The sequence below is a fragment of the Schistocerca piceifrons genome, chromosome 2 (assembly GCF_021461385.2).
Source record: "Schistocerca piceifrons isolate TAMUIC-IGC-003096 chromosome 2, iqSchPice1.1, whole genome shotgun sequence".
Lineage (NCBI taxonomy): Eukaryota > Metazoa > Arthropoda > Insecta > Orthoptera > Acrididae > Schistocerca > Schistocerca piceifrons.
Genome location: NC_060139.1, coordinates 579920352 through 579936142, shown reverse-complemented (window position 1 = coordinate 579936142; position 15791 = coordinate 579920352). Strand labels below are relative to the sequence as shown.

The 15791-nt window shown below is 38.5% G+C and overlaps 1 protein-coding gene across 6 annotated transcripts in view; it reads left to right on the top strand.

Moving 5' to 3' along the window:
- Positions 1 to 15791, top strand: part of LOC124777697 (RCC1 and BTB domain-containing protein 1-like) — a 204932-nt gene that overhangs the window by 121625 nt on the left and 67516 nt on the right. For all 6 annotated transcript variants that reach the window (XR_007015769.1, XR_007015770.1, XM_047253177.1 and 3 more), the window contains exons 9-10: positions 7 to 131; positions 220 to 317. Coding sequence is in view for 4 of the 6 variants with exons in the window: in XM_047253177.1 (XP_047109133.1) it covers positions 7 to 131; positions 220 to 317 (223 nt within the window). In the remaining 2 variants the exon portion in view is untranslated. The remainder of the gene's footprint in view (positions 1 to 6; positions 132 to 219; positions 318 to 15791) is intronic.

Below are 15791 nucleotides of genomic sequence, written 5' to 3'. Positions count from 1 at the left end.
TTTCAGAACACTAGTGACCTGACAATCAATGTTCAAGGTAGGCCAATTTATGTCCACAAGACAGTGTTGAAGATTCGGTGCGAACATTTCAGGGCTATGTTTGAACACAATTGGCAGGAAAGTACAAGAAGGTATGTAAATACTACAGTTGATACTAATTTTTAATTAATAATAGTACATTATTCACCTTATGAACTGTTGTGTGCTTCACTTTTTCAGTGAACTCAATATGGAGTACTATACATATCCTGTATACAGAGCATTTCTTGAATACCTTTACACAGATCATGTCCTGTTACCACCAGAAAATGCTTTGGGTAAGTGCGTGAATATTTCAACAACTCTAATAATATCAGATAAACAGGGATGTAAATGCTAAAATTACTATGGATTAGTGTAAGAATAGAGTAAGCAACCTAAGTAAAGTTATCTTCAGGTTGCTTTGAACATCCCAGTGCTTTTCTTGGCACTCTCCTATTAGAGCTGGTAAGTCTTTACCCTACTCTGACCTTCTGAATTGACTTACCCAGCTAGCTTCAGATGGACCCCAAACCACACTGCAACAAGAATAATTATATCCCATGCCATTAAATGTATAAATAACTGCAGGAAAACATTGCAGATAGATCCTTTGCATTTTAGAACTTAACATTGGTTTTAAAAGAAAGAAATAGGAAAAGTGAAAAAGGAGAGGAGTGATTAGATTAGATTAGTACTTGTTCCATAGATCATGAATACGACACTTCGTAATGATGTGGAATGTGTCAGGTTAATAGAAGGTGTCCATACAAGATATTACATTACGCAAAATATTACATGACACTTAATATTTTTGTTTTTTGGGTGGGGGTGGGTGGGGGGTGGGGGATATTACCCACTTACTATACCCAAAAATTCATCTAATGAGTAGAAGGAGTTGCCATTCAGAAATTCTTTTAATTTCCTTTTAAATTCTATATGGCTATCTGTCAGACTTTTGATGCTATTAGGTAAGTGAACAAAGACTTTTGTGGCAGCATAATTTACCCCCTTCTGAGCCAAATTTAGATTTAACCTTGAGTAGTGAAGATCATCCTTTCTACTAGTGTTGTAGCCATGTACACTGCTATTACTTTTGAATTCATCCGGATTGTTAATAACAAATTTCATAAGTGAATATATATATTGGGAGGCTACAGTGAAGATCCCTAGCTCTTTGAATAAGTGTCTGCAGGATGATCTTGAATGAGCTCCAGCAATTATTCTGATTACACGCTTTTGTGCAATGAACACTCTTTTACTCAATGATGAGTTACCCCAGAATATGATGCCATACGAAAGCAGAGAATGAAAATAGGTGTGGTAAGCTAATTTACTGAGATGTATATCGCCAAAATTTGCAATGCCCCTTATATCATAAGTAGCTGAACTCAAACATTTCAGCAGATCTTCAGTGTTTTTCTTTTCCAGTTCAACTCCTCATCAGCGTATACACCTAGAAATTTTGAATATTCTACCTTAGCTACCGATTTCTGATCGAAGTCTATATTTATTAATGGTGTCATTCAATTTATTGTGTGGAACTGTATATACTGTGTTTTGTTAAAGTTTAATGAGAGCCCATTTGCGGAGAACCACTTAATGATTTTCTGAAAAACATCATTTACAATTTCATCAGTTAATTCTTGTCTGTTGGGTGTGATAGCTATACTTGTATCATCGACAAAAAGTACCAGCTTCGCATCTTTGTGAATATAGAATGGCAAGTCATTAATATATATTAAGAACAGCAAAGGACCCAAGACCGAACCTTGCAGCACCCCATTCTTGATGGTTCCCCAGTTTGAGAAATCACCAGTTTTTTGCAAATTATGTGAACTGCTTATTTCAACTTTCTGCACTCTTTCAGTTAGGAAGTGGTAGTCTGGTAGAATGCAAAGAGATGCACAAATTGAGCAGGATAATTGATCAAGCAATATATCAAGTAACAGTGAGATGAATTACAAAGTATGTTCAGATCTAAAAAGTGCAACATTCGTTTGATGTTGCAGTTTAATGTAGCAAATATATAGCAGTTACAAGAAAATCTAATCTTGTACATAATATAAAAGAAACATCAATTGAAATGGTGGGTGTAACACTGTACAATAAAGATTTTAAGTAATTGATGTATATTGCCCAATCAGTGCCATGTATTGTGCTGCATGGGTGTAGTTTCTCAGGTTATTCGTAATAACCTTCCTGTATTTTATAACTTTAATATAAATGCAAATTCAAATAGCATAGCAAACTTGAAATTCACTAATGCACTAAGCTCATATAATTTTTTTTTACTATAGTATGCTTAGACGCTAGAGTTATACACACATGCTCAATGAAGTGTTGGCAGAAGAGCCAACACCGTTTTGCTAGAGGAGGCCGAAATGCACGCTTTTAAGCTCACGCAGGCTGGTGTGAGGTCTGGAACATTACAAAGAAATGAACTTAGAAAAACGGACGCAGTTGTTGTAATACTTAACTTAAATCCATAATTGTAGAACATCTCTCTTGACTGTACATGCTTCAAGATAAATATCAAATGCTATGGCGCCTTGCTAGGTCGTAGCAAATGATGTAGCTGAAGGCTCTGCTAACTATTGTCTCGGCAAATGAGAGCATATTTGTCAGTGAACCATTGCTAGTAATGTCGGCTGTACAACTGGGGCGAGTGCTAGTAAGTCTCTCTAGTCCTGCTGCGTGGTGGCGCTCGGTCTGCAATCACTGACAGTGGTGACACGCGGGTCCGACGTATACTACCTAGCAAGTGTGGTGTCTGGTGGTGACACCACACTCAACTGGAATATATTAGACTGCAGTCAACAGAAAATGTGGATGACGTAAGTTACAGTAGCTTCAGCTTTCATTATTCTGACCAGTTTTGTCATATGATAAGGTACCTAAATTCATAACAATAATGGAAAAGTAACCACTCACCTATAGCACATCGTGTGGAACACAGTAACACATAATAGAAAACAGTGTTCACACTAGCTTTTGAACAGTAGCTCCTTTTCCAGCAATAGTACACACATTCACATACCCACAAACACACTCTTGAAGTCACAAGAAGATTGATTATTGATACTCAATTTTTTAAACCAGTCGTCTGAGCTGTTGGAGTTGGGGAGGGAATAGAGGTGGGGAGGGAATAGCAGGAAAGAGGCAGGACTTTGTGGCCACACAACAAGGTGAAAAATGTGCAAAGGTTACGAGGAAAAGAGATGTATTAAGAGAAGAGCTGGAGACATGAAGGGGGGAAAAGGAAAGAGAAAAATGAAGATGCAGGGGGAGAAAGGGATGGGAGAGAAAGGGAGAGGGGTTGAAAGGGGGGGAGAGAATGCTCATGACGTAGGGGGAGGGGGGAAGAGTGGTGGGACAAGGTAGTGCATGATTTGGATGGATAAGGAGTGCTTTGGATTGCAGAGAGAATGGAAAAGGCAAGGTGAGGCAATGTGAACAGTTTTGCAGAGGTTTAGCCCAGTGGAACGGCAAGAGTGCTGGATGTGTTGGAGAGACAATTCCCATCTGTGTAGGTCAGTGAAACTTGTTCTGGAAGGGATTATCCAAATGGCCTGCATACTGAAGCAATTGTTGAAGTGATTTGTGTTGTTGTGTGCAGCATGTTCGAAAATGGTATGGTCAAATTTATGGTTTGCCATAGTTTGACAGTGGTCATTCGTATGAGTAGACAGTCGGTTACTTGGGATGCTCACATAGACTGCTGTAAACTAAATGCAGCACAGGTGGTATATAACATAGCTTCTTTTCCATATGGCCCTGCCTTTTATGGGGTAGGAAGTGTTAGTGACTGTACTGTGGTAGGAGGTGGTAGGGAGGTGTAGGACAGGTCTTACACCTGGGCCGACCACAAGAGAATGACCCATAGAGTGCAGGGGTGGGAGTAGGATTGAAATAGAAATGGACAAGGATGTACTGTACGTAGGTTGGATGGGTAGCAGAACACTACTGTGAGAGATGTGGCTAGGATTTTGGGTAGGATATCTCTCACCTTGTGGCATAACGCGAGGTAGTTGAAAGCCTGATAGAGGTTGTGGTTGAGTTTTTTAAGGCCAGTGTGATATTGGGTGATCAGACGATTGCTGGCCAGTGGCTGGTTAACAGGTTTACTAGTGGCACTGGAGACTTCTTGAGAATGACCTGGGTAGGATACTGTCCATCTGTAAAGTCTCTGGTAAGGTTATTGGTATATTTTAACAATTTGTATTTTCTACTGCAGATGCAGCTTCTGTGGTTGATAAGGCTGTAGGGAAGATACTTTTTGGCATGGGATGGATGACAGCTGTCAAAGTGTGGAGGTACTGTTGATGGTTGGTGCACATGATATGGAGAGTCGTATGTATGGAGCCATCTGCATCTACATCGATACTCTGAAAATCACACTTAAGTGCCTGGCAGAGGGTTCATCAAACCACCATCACAATAATTCTCTATTATTCCCATGTGATCTGTGATTTCCCTTTTTTGTTATGATGATAGTTCCTGCCTGTGTAGGTTGGATTCAACAAATTATTTTCACATTTGGAGGAGAAACTTGGTGATTCAAATTTTGTGAGAAGAGTCTGTCGCAATGAAAAACACCTTTGTTTTAATGATGTCCACCTCAAATCCTGTATCATGTCAGTGACTCTCTCTCCCCTATTTTGCGATAATACAAAACATGCCGCTCTTCTTTGAAATTTCTCAGTGTACTCTAAATCCCATCTGATAAGGACCCTAGACTGTGCAGAATTACTCCAAAAGAGAGTGGAGAAGCGTAGTGTAGGCTATCTGTTTAGTAGACATTTCACTTTTTGTAGGTGTTCTGCCAATAAAACGTAGTCTGCGGGTTGCTTGCCTCACATTTTCTATGCGTTCTTTCCAATTTAAGTTGTTCATAATTGTAATTCCTAGGTATTTATGTGAATTTACGGCCTTTAGATTTGACTGATTTATTGTGTAACCAAAGTTAAGTGGATACCTTTTAGCACACGTGTAAATGACCTCACACTTTTCATTATGTAGGGACAATTGCCAATTTTCACACCATACAGCTATCTTTTCTAAATTGTTTTGCTATTTGTTTTGATTTTCTGATGGCTTTATTGGATGAGAAACGACAGCAACATCTACAAACAACCTAAGACTGCTGCTCAGACTGTCTCCTAAATCATTTATGTAGGTAAGAAACAGCAGAGGGCCTATAACGCTACCTTGGGAACGCCACAAAACACTTCCGTTTTACTCAATGGATTTCCATGAATTACTGTGAACTGTAAATCAGGAAATCACAAATCCACTCACATAACTGAGTCAATATTCCATAAGTATGCAATTTCACTAGAAGTTGCTTGTGTGGTACTGTGTCAAAAGTCTTCTGCAAATCTAGAAATACAGAATCAATTTGAAATCCCTTGTCAGTAGCACTCAAAGTGGAGGTATTGTTGATGGTTGGTGCACTTGATACGGAATATACAGCTAATTGTGTTTCACAATAACAATGTTTCCTAAATCTGTGTTGACTGTGTTTCAATAGACCATAATTCATAATGTTTGAACATAACATATGTTCCAAAATCCTGCTGCATATTGTTGTTAATGACATGGGCCTGTAATTTGGTGGATTATTCCTACTACCTTTCTTGAATATTGGTGTGAGCTGTGCAACTTTCTAGTCTTTTGGTACGGATCTTTCATTGACGAAGCAGCTGTAAATGATAAGTATGGAGCTGTTGCATCAGCATACTCTGAAAGGAGAGATGGAGATAGACATCTAGAAAGGTGACTGCTGTATGTGGTTGAGGGTCTCTGCCAACACATTTGCATACAAACCTTACAACTGTGATTCCATCTCAAAAGTCAAACATGACCTCATGCAGTTTCTCAAGGCCATAGGTCCATCCCAGAACCTGACACCTGAGCCCATCTCCCTTCTCACACCATCAACCCTACAAACTTCTACCTTCTACCTACTCTGCAAACCCAACCCCATAGGTCTGCCTACAGGTCATCCCATTATGGCTGGGTACAATGCTTCCACCTAACAAACTTCTGCCTTTGCTTACCAACACCTCCAAACTATTTTCCATAACCTCCCATCCTACATTCGAGACACTGCCTCTCCACGGTTCCTATCGCATTACTGCCAGACACCCTGTTGGTCACTGCGGATGCGACATCTTCATACACAAACATTCCTCATTACCTTTCTCAACGTCATTCTGATACCTAGCCAATCACATCCTGACCCAAAATTATTTTACATTCAAAGGCTGAATCTACAAACAAATTGTGGTACTGCCATGAGTACTCATGTCACTATCCTGTGCAAACTTATTTTCGGGCCATCTGGATAAATCCTTCCTACATAGATAACACCTAAAACCTATTGTCTGATTTGGATTCATTCATGACATTTTTATGATCTGGGTGCAAGACAAGGACAGCCTTCACCGTTTCCTCTATACCCTTAACACCAGTTCTCAAATCAGCTTCACTTGGTCCTTCTCAAGTCATCGAGCCATCTTTCTTCGATCTCCACATCTCAGATGGCTCCATAAATATGTACATCAATATAAAGTATGCCAACCACCAACAGTACATCCACTTTGATAGCTGTCATTCATTCCACATCTAAGTGTCTCTTCCTTATAGCCTAACCATCCGTGGATGCTGCATATGCAGTGGAAAGCAGGAACTGTTGAAATATACCGACAACCTTACCAGAGCTGATGATGTACAGAGAATATATGTGGCCATTCAATAGATAATACAGTTCTTAAAGAGGTAAAAATTTAATAATCATGGTGTACTGAAACTCTATAGTAGGGGAAGGAATAGCAGGGAAAGTTGCAGGAGAATATAGAGTTCACAGTAGGAGGGCATAGAGTGGGCAGACTCAATGAGTTCCGCAGTAAATTTCAGGTTTTAGTGGCTGATACATTGATAGAAAATCATTAAGGGAGGACTTTTACTTGGCAAAAGTCCAGTAGACACACAAAACTTCCAGTGGGATTACATTATGGTAGAACAAAGATTCTGGAATCAGATATTGGATTGTGAGCCTGCTCAGATGAAGATATGGACTTGGATCACAATCTAGTAATAGTGAAGAGTAGGCCGTAGTTTCAGAGAGCATTCAGGATGAATCATTGTAGGAGGAGGTGGGGTACTGAAGTACTGAGGATGTGTATTTGAGGTTCTCTGATGCTGTAGATGTTGTGAAACTGAAGACCACAGCAAGAAGTTCAGATTGGGAGGAATGGAATTTCTAAGAAGGATAACCACAAAAATTGGACAGCAAAACATCAGCATGGAAAAAGATATCTACAAAGAAATTGTATAATGGAACAAATATTAAATCAATTGATTAGAGAAGGAAATAAAAGTCTAGCAAAAGAAAGAACTGTAGCACTACAGATCACTAACAAATGAAGTCAGTAGGAAGTGCAAAGAAACAAAAGCCAAATGGCTGTAGGAAAAAATGTGATGAAACTGAAAAAGAATTGTTTGTCAAATGGCCAACATCAGCACATAGAAAAGTCAAAATAAATTTTGGATAAATTAAAACAAAATTTGCCCACATTAAAGGTGTAGATGGAAGAGAGAATGGGTTGGAGGAAAGAGTACAATGTAAACCACTGTCTGATACAATGATAGAAGAATAAATGGTTGTCAGTTCGGAGGAAGTGTGGCACCCAGTACTAGAGTCAGAGTTTGACACAGCTTTTGTAAGATTTGCAATCAAACAAAGCAGAAGGGATAAATGAAAGTCCTGAAGAATCTCTAAAAGTATTGGGACAAAAGAGCAACAAAATGATTATTGAAATTAGTGTCTAGAATATATGAAACTGAAGACATGCCATTGGCTTTTGGAAGAATATCATTCACACAATCCTGAAGACAGTGAGGGCAGATAAATGTGGAAAATATCGCACAATCAGCTCAGCTCATGCATCCACGTTGCTGCCCAGAATAGTGTACAGAAGCATGGAAATGAAAATTGAGATCGTTTTTTTTTTTCCAATCTCTTGTGTATAGGCTGACCTGCATGTTATGTGGGGACAGCATCAACCTGCCAAATCAGCCTGAGTTGCAGGGCAGCCTACATGTTGGGGGCAAGAAATGGTTTTCTGAACCCAAGATATGTAGCCCTACCTGCATGACAGGTGTCTTGTGGAAGTAGTATTGGCCCACTTTACTGAATTGTATTTCATGCTCTTCATATGCAGGTAAGTATAGCTGGGGTTGGTTGGAGGTGGATAGAGGAGAGGATGAACAGGGTGAGGGGGAGGAGCAAATGGACAGAGAGAAGGGAGGAGAGGGAGATGTGTGAGGCAGGTGGAAAGTGAAGTGGGCAGGTGGAGAAGGAAGAGGGGGAGGTGGCAGCTGAAAGAGAGAGAGGGAAGAGGATATGGTGGGAGGGAGTTGGCGGAAGAAATGATCAGAGGAAGGTGATAGAGGAAATGGACAAAGAGAGGGGAGGAGGAGATGAAAAGACAGAGAGAGTGTGGAGGAGAAAATGGACAGATAGATGTGGAGGAGAAAATGGACAGATAGATGTGGAAGATTGAGATGGACAGACAGACAGACAGACAGACAGACAAAGAGATGGACACACATGAGGTGTGTTCAATATACGTGTCAAACACATAAGCGGGCGAAGCTGCAGGGAGAAGGCTAGTATACAGTATGTACGACAACCAAGTGGGCGCAATAAGAATGGAGGCCAAAAAGAGAAATGCTCAGATTAAAAAGGACATAAGCCAAGTGTACAGTGTTTCTCCTCTGCTGGGCAACACGTATACCAAGTAGCAGTGGAAGGAAAAAAGAAAAATTTTAAAATGGGATTGAAGTGCACGGTGAAAGGGTATCAGTGATAAGGTATTATGATGACGTCAACGCCCTCTAAGAAAAGAGGCAGGATTACAGGACCTCTTGAGTGGGATGTACAGTGTAGTCAATACAGAATATAGATTAAGAGTAAACCAAAGAATGATGAAAATATTGAGAATTGACAAGCAGCAGAAATGAAAATATCTTCCATTCCTAATTTGTGTGGTCATATTGTCTGTAGTTACTTTACAGTTGTTGGGAATGTTTTAATTATGTCTTTACAGCTACAAGAAAATTATTGTTTTTGTCACCAACTGCATTACATTTTCTTGAATTAAAACTTGGCAATGAAAGATATTTACAATCAGATTTGACCTTTAGATCGAAAAACAGTTCATTACAAAAAATGTTGATTTTTCTGTATGGTATTTCATGCCCATTTTTTCACTCACTTTAGCAAATGCCATCTGCTTGCATGTGTTTGGGTTATTTCTTTGTTTGGTACTGTTAATTCTGGCCTAATCTCACATTGCTTTGCAGAACTATGCATTCTCTGATGTTTAACACAACACAGTGCAGCACAACTACTGTTTATTATTATTATTATTATTATTATTATTATTATTATTTGCATATGGACTCTGTCAGATAACACATTACATTTATGATTCGCCTATGTAATAGCCCATACAGCTTTCATTCTTTCGCTATGTGCTTTCTTCCTTTCTTCTGATGACTTGGTCCCTGATCTTTTAGGGACTTCATTCTCTGGCGTTACTACCCATCAGTTTATCTTCTAACATTAATGTTTCCGGTCTAGTATGTCCGATGTTCCTATCTGTGACTTTTCGAAATCATATTTTAGTTCTTTTATCCATGGAATGTTCTTCAGTTTTGTAGTGTGTGTCAAAATCTTGTGAGTGAGCCTTGAAGATGGGAGTTTATGAATGTGTCTGTAGAATTTCAGCCTTCATTTCTTGATATCTGCAGCAAGGTTGGACAGTTCTTCTGTTTCTTTGCATAATGTGAGTCTATACCCCTCTCCTGTTTTATCTGATCCCAGCATTTTCCTCATGCTCTTTCTTTCCTCCTTCAAGATGTTCTCCTAATCACCTTTTCTATTAAGTTCCAAGGTTTTGTTCGCGTACAGAACTTCAGATTTAATCACTGTATTATAATGTTTGATCTTTGTATGAATGGTCCTACATTTCTTGTTGTAGATTTCACGTGTTCTCCCATATGCTCGTTTGAACCCCTGAATTTCTGTGCTTCCTTTTCCAACCCTGTTGGTTCTATGATCTCACGGAGGTATTTGAAGTGTGGAACTCAATTGATCTGTTTATTTGTATCTTTCTGGCTAAAAATATATCGTGCATTTTCTGTAGTGTTATCAACTTTACCGTTAGTTTCCTTTGATGTAAAACTGTTGTTTTTTTTCTGAAATTTGTCAGATACATGTTGCTCTTTTAAATTATATTGTTAGGTGGTCTTTTAATGTGTAAGAGGACTGGAGTAGTGATGGAGTTGAAAACCTAAACGTGTGTGTGTGTGTGTGTGTGTGTGTGTGTGTGTGTGTGATTTTTAATTATTTTATACAGTGTCTAGTTCTAAGTATTGATTTGGTCATTGACTAACAACATTGTGTGTTGATGCTTTGTGTGTGTGTATGTATGTATGTATGTATGTATGTATGTATGTATGTTTCCTTTACTGATTTTTGTGATCATCATATCTTTTTCTGTAGTACTTGCTACAGTATATGGTATTCCTGTTTAATGTGGTCTGCAAGTGTTGAATGGATGTACTGTATTTCCATGCCCTGATGTGCTTTTTATAGCTTCTGTCAAATGTCCTATCAGTCATCCCAATGTAGTTTTGTTCCACAGTCCCAGCAGTTGAGCTAGTGGAGACCAGATTGTCAGTATCAGTCTGGTTTTGATTTCAGTTTAATTTTATGGATAGAATTATTTGTTTTGTAGGCAATGTTCGTGCCCTGTTTTTTAATGTATCATGAATTTTGTATGTGAATTTGCTTTGATAGGTCCTCGTAAGCCATTTTACTGTAATTATGCTACTTGTATGTGTTGATGCAATTTGGTTTTTGATTATTTGTCTCTTCATTTTACTGTTAAGTTAATCAACTAGTGTTTCTTTTTTAGTGGTCAACTATTTTTGGCAATCATAAATGTCTAGGGAAATCTTATTACTCCATTTAGTACCTGATTGCAACTTGATTGCAATTCTGTGCATGGTTTGTGGTTGAATTTATTTTGCTTCTGTTGTTGTGAGTTTTCTGTATGCATCAAAACTGTGGTTGTGACTATCTTTTCTTATGGTTATGTATAGAAAGACGAGTGTGTTTTCTTGTTCCTCTTCTATTGTAAACTTTATGTTCATCGTAGTGTAATTATTGTGTTTTGCTTTGACATTCATCTACCATGCATATTATGTCATCCATGTGCCTGTGCCAGTAAACGATGATTTCTTCTTCTTCTTCTTCTTGGATGGATCACTTAGGACTACGCGTAATCAACATTTGTTGGCCTTCCTTTTTGCCCATTATTCCTTCATAAGCAACAAATGGGCTAGCTTTCGTTGTGTAGACCAAGTATGTCGGTTAGTTTTTCTCTCTTCTTACTCAAAACCCAGTGTGTGTGTGATTTTTCTGATTTCATTTATGTCATGTAGATTTGGAGACCCTAATTCTCTCAGGTCTTTTTCCATCTGTTCGTACCAGTTCAGTCTTGTAGTTTTGTTCTTTAAAAATGTATGGATTTTGTGTGTTAACCTGTTTGGGTCCATTCTTTCTAATTGCCCCATGAAGTGGATTCTAATCATGTGCATTGTGTCTGTTATTTTGGAGATATTTTTATATATTTCTGCGTTGGGTTTTGGATAGTGCACACCATTTTTAGCTCTTGGTCCGAGGATTTTCCTCATTATTTTACGTTCTTTCACTTCTAATTCCCCTTTTAGTGTTCTGTGCTGAAGGTTTAGTGTCTCAGATTTGTAGAGAGCTTCGGGTTTAATTACTGTTGTGTAGTGTCATATTTTGCAGTTACACGAGAGACTCTTTTTGTTGTAAATGTGTTTTGTTAACTGAAACGCCTTCTCCATTTGCTGGGCCCTTGATCTGACAGATTTCTTTTCATTACAATTTTCTGCAATCCATTCACCTAAATATTTAAATTATTTTACTCGAGAGATATAGTTATTGCCAATTTTGAGGTCAGAAGGTGCATCTTTGATGTCAGTCATAAATTTTGTTTTTTCAAATAAAATTTGTAATCCTATTTTTGTTGCCTACTCTTGTAATAATTCTAGCTGTTTCTGTGCATTGGTAATGTCTTGGGCAATCAGTGCCATGTCGTCAGCAAGTGCTAAACAGTCTAATTCTATGCCCTTACGTTTTGGCCCCAGTCTGTGTGCTGGTGCACCTGCTTTTCTCCATTCTCTGACAACTTTTTCAAGAGTGATGTATTATTTTTATTTATTTATTTATTTATTTTACATCTTAAAAATTTATTTTTTCTATTACATCCCCAAATATTATTTTTTCTATTATTATTATTATATTATTATTATTATTATTATTATTTCTATCTTTTCTCAGACGTTATGTCTGGTCAAAAATGGAAAGTGACGCGGACCTAGATCAAGCGTGACTTCCTTTTAACTGTACGGTATATGTTATATTGCATTTAGGAACTTTCGGGTAATTGAACATGTATCAATAATTATGGATGATTATTATTATTATTATTATTATTATTATTATTATCATCTCAATTGCTCACATTGGGCCACTTGAGTCATTCCATGTTCACTTTCTCTTTGAAGATAGGACCACTTGCTTCAAGCGCTCAGCCCAATACTATTTCATACATTGTGAATGCAATTTTCTTAACTCGTCTGAAATCTCTACCGGTCTTCTGTGCATCATTTCTGATGAAAATTTATTATTCATAAGCAGATTGTTAATTTTGTCCTCTGCACATCTTTGTTCTCTGCAAGATTAAGGCGGAGCAGATGGTGATCTGCAACATTGTCGATAGAACTGACTGTGGTCCTTTAGTGCAGAGCCGAGTGGAGGGCCTGAATCAGAGGCTCGGGCAGTTCTCTGACCACGTAGGCTGCAGATTCCGTTACTTGCGCCATCAGATGGTGGATTTGCGGGTTCTACTTAATAGGTCAGGAGTCCGCTACACACAGGAAGCGGCTACACGGGTAGCAGGGGCTGTGTGGAAGGGACTGAGCAGTTTTTTAGGTTAGAGGGCCTCAGGGAACCACAGAAAGGGCATCCGTCTAAAAGGGGGCAGGTAAAACACAGTAAGGTAGTTGTAGAAACGATCAGTATTGTAGTTAAAATTGTTGTAGCTGTCTTGGGAAAGAACCAGAGCTCCAAGTCGTAATAGAAAATACTGAAGCTCAAATAGTTACAGGTACAGAAAGCTGGCTAAAGCCGGAAATAAGCTCAACAGAAATTTTTTCTAACGGTGTTCAGAAAGGATAGATTAAATACAATAGGTGGTGGAGTATTTATTGCTGTCAGAAGTAGTTTGCCTTGTAGTGAAATTGAAGTAGATAGTTACTGTGAAATAGTATGGGTACAGGTTATACTTGATAGGTTAAACTATTAATTGGATCGTTTTACCTACCCCGCCCCCCCCCCCCCCCCTGACTCAGAAGATATAGTTGCTGAACAGTTCGAAGAAAACTTGTCTCATTTTAAATAAGTACCCCACTCATACAATTATAGTCAGTGGTGACTTTAATCTACTCTCGATATGCTGGAAAAATTATACGTTTAAAGCCGGCGGCAGGCATAAAACGTCATCCGAAATTGTACTGAATGCTTTCTCAGAAAATTATTTTGAACAATTAGTTCATGAGCCCACTCGAAGCGTAAATGGTTGCGAAAGCATACTTGACCTCTTAGCAACAAATAATCCTGGACAAATAGTGAACATCGTGACGAATACAGAGATTAGCAACAACAAGGCAGTAGCTGCTATGCTGAATACCGTAACTCCTACAACCGTCGAAAAGAAATGCAAAGTATATCTATGTAAAAAAGCTGATAAAAATGCTCTTAATGCCTTTTTAAGAGACAATCTGCACTCTTTCCAATCTGATCATGTAAGAATAGAAAAGTTGTGGAATGATTTCAAAGAGATAGTATCGACAGCAATTGAGAGATATATACCACATAAATTAATAAGTGATGGTACTGATCCCCAATGGTACACAAAACGGGTCAGATTGCTGTTGCAGAAGCAGTGAAGAAAGCATGCCAAATTTAAAAGAACACAAAATCCCCAAGATTGGCAAAGTTTTGCAGAAGTTTTGCAGAAGTTGGAAGTATAGTGTGTACTTCAATGCGAGATGCTTTCAGTAATTTCTACAACGAAACACTCTCAAAATCTGGCAGAAAACCCAAAGAGATTCTGGTCATACACAAAGTACACCAGTGGCAAGATGCACTTACTACCTAGTGCCACTAAAGCAGAATTATTAAACATGATTTTCTGAAACTCCTTCACCATAAAAGATGAAGTAAATATTCCTGAATTCGAATCAAGAACAACAGCCAAGATGAGAAACATAGAAATAGATATCCTCGGTGTCACAAAGCAGTTTAAATCACTTAATAAAAAACAAGGCTTCCTGTCAAGATTGTATACCAGTCAGGTTCCTCTTAGAGTATGCTGATAAAATAGCTCCATATTTAGCAGTTATATGCAACCGCTTGTGCATGGAAAGATCTGTACCTAAAGACTGGAAAACTGCTCAAGCCACACCAATACCCAAAAAGGGAAGTAGGAGTAATCTGTTGAATTACAGGCCCATATAACTAGCATCAGTTTTCAGTAGGGTTTTGGAACATATACTGTATTCAAACATTATGAAGTACCTCAAAGAAAACAAGTTACTGACACGTCAGCACGGATTCAGAAAATATTGTTCTTGCGAAACACAACCTACTCTCGTGAAGTAAAGAGTGCTATTGACAGGGAATCTCAAATTGATTCCATATTTTTAGATTTCCAGAAGGCTTTCGACACCATTCCTCACAAGCATCTTCTAACCAAACTGTGTGCCTATGGAATATCGCCTCAGTTGTATTACTGTATTCATGATTTCCTGTCAGAAAGATCACAGTTTGTAGTAATAGATGGAAAGTCATCGAGTAAAACAGAAATAATATCCGGCATTCCCCAAGGAAGTGTTATAGGCCCTCTATTGTTCTTGGTCTATATTAATGACATAGGAGACAATCTCAGTAGCCGTCTTAGATTGTTTGCAGATGATGCTTTCATTTACCATCTTGTAAAGTCATCAGATGACCAAAACGAATTGCAAAATGATTTAGATAAGATATCGGTATGGTGCAAAAGGTGGCAATTGACCCTGAATAAAGAAAAGTCTGAAGTTATGCACATGGAGTGCTAAAAGAAATCCGCTAAATTTCGATGATATGATAATTCGCACAAATCTGAAGGCTGTAAATTCAACTAAATACTTTGGGATTACAATTACAAATACCCTAAATTGGAACGATCACACAGATAATGTTGTGGGTAGAGCCAACCAAAGACTGCGATTCACTGGCAGAACACTTAGAAGGTGCAACAGGTCTACTAAAGAGATTGCTTACACCATGCTTGTCCGCCCTATTCTGGAGTATTGCTTTGCGGTGTGGGATCCGCATCTGATGGGGCTGATGGATGACAATGAAAAAGTACAAAGATGGGCAGCTCATTTTGTATTATCGCTAAGTAGGGGGGTAGTCCCACAGACATGATAACGTGAATTGGAGTGGCAGTCATTAAAACAAAGGCGTTTTTCGTTGCGATAAGATCTTCTCATGAAATTTGGACAGCTTGAAGGTGGTTCATTGAACCCTCTGCCAGGCACTTTATTTTTAGATCGCGCCTCCA